Source organism: Phanerochaete carnosa (assembly GCF_000300595.1).
Source record: "Phanerochaete carnosa HHB-10118-sp unplaced genomic scaffold PHACAscaffold_615, whole genome shotgun sequence".
NCBI classification, from domain to species: domain Eukaryota; kingdom Fungi; phylum Basidiomycota; class Agaricomycetes; order Polyporales; family Phanerochaetaceae; genus Phanerochaete; species Phanerochaete carnosa.
The window spans coordinates 1-2,901 of record NW_006768242.1 but is presented as its reverse complement, the minus strand read 5'-3'; the positions used below and the strand labels follow the sequence as shown (position 1 = coordinate 2,901).

Here is a 2,901-nt window from a genome sequence, read left to right as displayed (position 1 = left end):
GTTCCTTGACCGCAGTACATCTTCCGTTTGTAGAAAGTCGTTCACAGGTGTCCAAAGAGCTTGATAACTTCGTGTGCCAGTCTACTGCTCGTCCATATATCTTGAGGTGCCTAACCGTGTGTCACTACAGCGCCTTAATGAGGCGATCAGGAAACAGAATATGCTACAGCTCACAAAAACCCACAGCGGGACAAGGGCGATCCTTCGTGGGTGTGTGCTGATGCTATGCGGCAAAGCTGCTTTTGAAACTGATGCCGTCTGAAGCTTCCTTAAACTGTAAGCACAATATACAAACTAAGAACAGCATTTGAAGATCACTTCAAGACACGTATCGTACCGAGAGAGCTATCGAGCCTGCAAAGTAACAAATAACAAGACCAATCCGGGGAGCACTTCTACATATCGTAGGGCAATACAGCCGCGCCGGGTGACAGTCCATGAGGAAGGAGAGCGATCAGCCTTTGGTCATAGAGGTTTTGCATCTTCGAGATGGCGTACGTGAAGTACTCCAAAATTCGATCGTCTGGACCCCCCTCGCCATGAGGCAGAGGATACGGCAAAGGAGTAAAGGAAAGCGTGAGCATTGTTCGCGCGAAGCGTGTTTCGGAAGGGACGGTGTCGATGAGTATGAAGGTTGAAGTTGAGCGCCAAGAGGTCAGCCAGCTTGCCCAGATAGAGATTGAGCACGACAGCTGTCAAATGTGGAGAGCAGATTTGTGCAAGCATTTGTAGGACCCAGGAGTGATCCTGCGGTAGTAGGTAGTTTCATCATCTACTAGCGCGCAAAGACTACCTATCGTGCTGCTCTGCAGATGCGTGCATCTTTCAAGTCCGAACTTAGCTAGGACTTTTAGGTGTCAGAAGTGGAGTACGCGACAGCATTATGATGAAAAACATACGGTAGCTGTCATCATCGTGAAGCAGCGATATTCCCAGGTGGGTTAGTACAGAACCCATGGCGCGAACATAACCCGGAAACGCAGCGAAGCCGACCGTAGATCCCCACTTGAAGCGTAGCCCTTCCTTAATGACGTTAGGAAATGTGGGAGGCATGGGCCGACGAACCCTGGATGGTTTCACGCCTCGAGCTCCAGGAGCTGGGTCCATTAGGCCGCCAAGTCAAGCTTTGCAGCTCGGAGCTAGGAATAGTCCCCACCACCTGACGTGGGAAGCGATCCAAATCGGATTCCTCCTCGAGAAGTAGACAGTAACCGTGTAGCTCGAGTCTCGTGACATTGGGGAATGCAGAGAGGAAGAAGACAAAATCCTCGCCACGCTGCCAGTGCCGAGCACTAGGCGAGATCTTTGGCTCCGTTACCCGGCTGAGCATCACACGCTGCCGCGCTCGTGGTCGCCTGGGGTACAGGAAGTCCAATCTACCCAAACGAACGTGATGTGAGTGAAGCGGGAGAGGTTGGCCCAGGCCGCCATGTCGTAGGTTACCACGTTGCTTGTTAGCGAAGGAAGCCTAAGTGTTAAAGACGGCACCATCGCCGCAGTTGCAGGGTTCGAGTACCATGCGGCATCAATGGCTCTGAGTCGTTCTCAGCTATAACGGTACTCCGCGTGAAGGTCTTGTTGGCTTGCACGTGTCCAAGACCGGCAAGTCAACGCACACGCTTTGAGTCTTCGCTTGTCTCGAACGAAGCCAATGATGTGATTCCAATATCTTCTGCGGGATAGCGTGTATGGTATTCCTGAAGAGCTGCTATGAATTCAACAGAACGCGAGGGCATCGCAGGATGTACGCACCCCGCCATGTTTGCACGAAAATAGCGAAGTTAAATTGAAACGGAAAGCGAAAGAAAAGGCTGCAGAGATTCAGTTAGTCATACAGGTGAGAAATGAGACCAGCATGACGAACTTGCTTAAGGACAGACGACTTCAACAAAAGAGCGCCCAGAATACTTTTCGACCGAGAAGTCTATCTCGGGATACATCTCTCCAAGAAAAAAAGCCGTGGACATATTTCGCCCCAAAGACTTCTCGAAAAATAGCGAAAACGTCGAAACTTAGAAGTCGATGGTGTCATTTTTGGAATATTGTCGCCCTTTCTCTGGAAGATTGAGTGCACATCTCGACGCCGCGAAAGCGTAACGTGGCAAGCTGCTTAATGACGAATCGAAGCTTAGCTCTGGTTCGCTTTGTCTCGTGAGCTGTTTACGGTTTACGACATACAGTACCTACGCTCCATGCCATCTAACTGTACGCGTCAGTTGTTAAGTTGCTAGTGTTCTGACGGTGTACAGCTAAATCAATAGATTTCGATACCAATCTCGTACGTTTACAGTCTACTTGTTACATATCTTCTAGGTCGACCATCTATTCAGAGCGCGGCAAGGACGGCTTCAGCGCCAGAGACAGTGACCTGAGTCGGGTCCGGCTCGACCTGTGCATTGATGATCAGACAATCGATTCTGCGAGGTGGCGAAAGATAGTACGTACGCCGAGGTATGTGACCTTGAGGTCGTCCAGGCAGAGCGCGTAGCGGGTGGTACGCGTGCCGAGGCCGATGCCAGCGGCACTAAGGTCCACGGTCAGGCCAAGCTCCTTTGACCAGGCACCTTCGATGTCCGTGAGGCCGACGATCTGGACTCGCCATCAGTACAGTGCCGTTCCAATGCAGCACTGTTTACGCACCTTGTCAGCAACACCCTGAATACGGGTCCAGCCGCTGAGCACGAAGGGATCGTTGGCTGACAAGACGTAGACGTCGTCGACGCCTTTGGATTTGAGCTCATTGTACTTCTCCGCAAACGGCGGCAGGTGGTTCGCATGGCACGATGGCTGTAGCAAACATCAGAGGGGAAGCGAAGACGCATCGGCGCTAATCACCCACCGTGAAGGCTCCCGGAACGGCAAAGATAACGACCTTCTTGCCCTTGAAGATGTCCGTGGTCA

The 2,901-nt window shown here is 51.7% G+C and overlaps 1 protein-coding gene across 1 annotated transcript; it reads right to left on the bottom strand.

Moving 5' to 3' along the window:
• Positions 1-2,117: 2,117 nt before the first annotated feature.
• PHACADRAFT_266379 (uncharacterized protein) lies at positions 2,118-2,901 on the bottom strand (the record flags this gene model as incomplete). The annotated part of the gene is made up of 4 exons (XM_007402972.1): positions 2,118-2,389; positions 2,446-2,589; positions 2,641-2,787; positions 2,840-2,901. Coding segments are annotated over 4 exons (416 nt in total), but the record flags the coding sequence as incomplete, so codon positions are not given.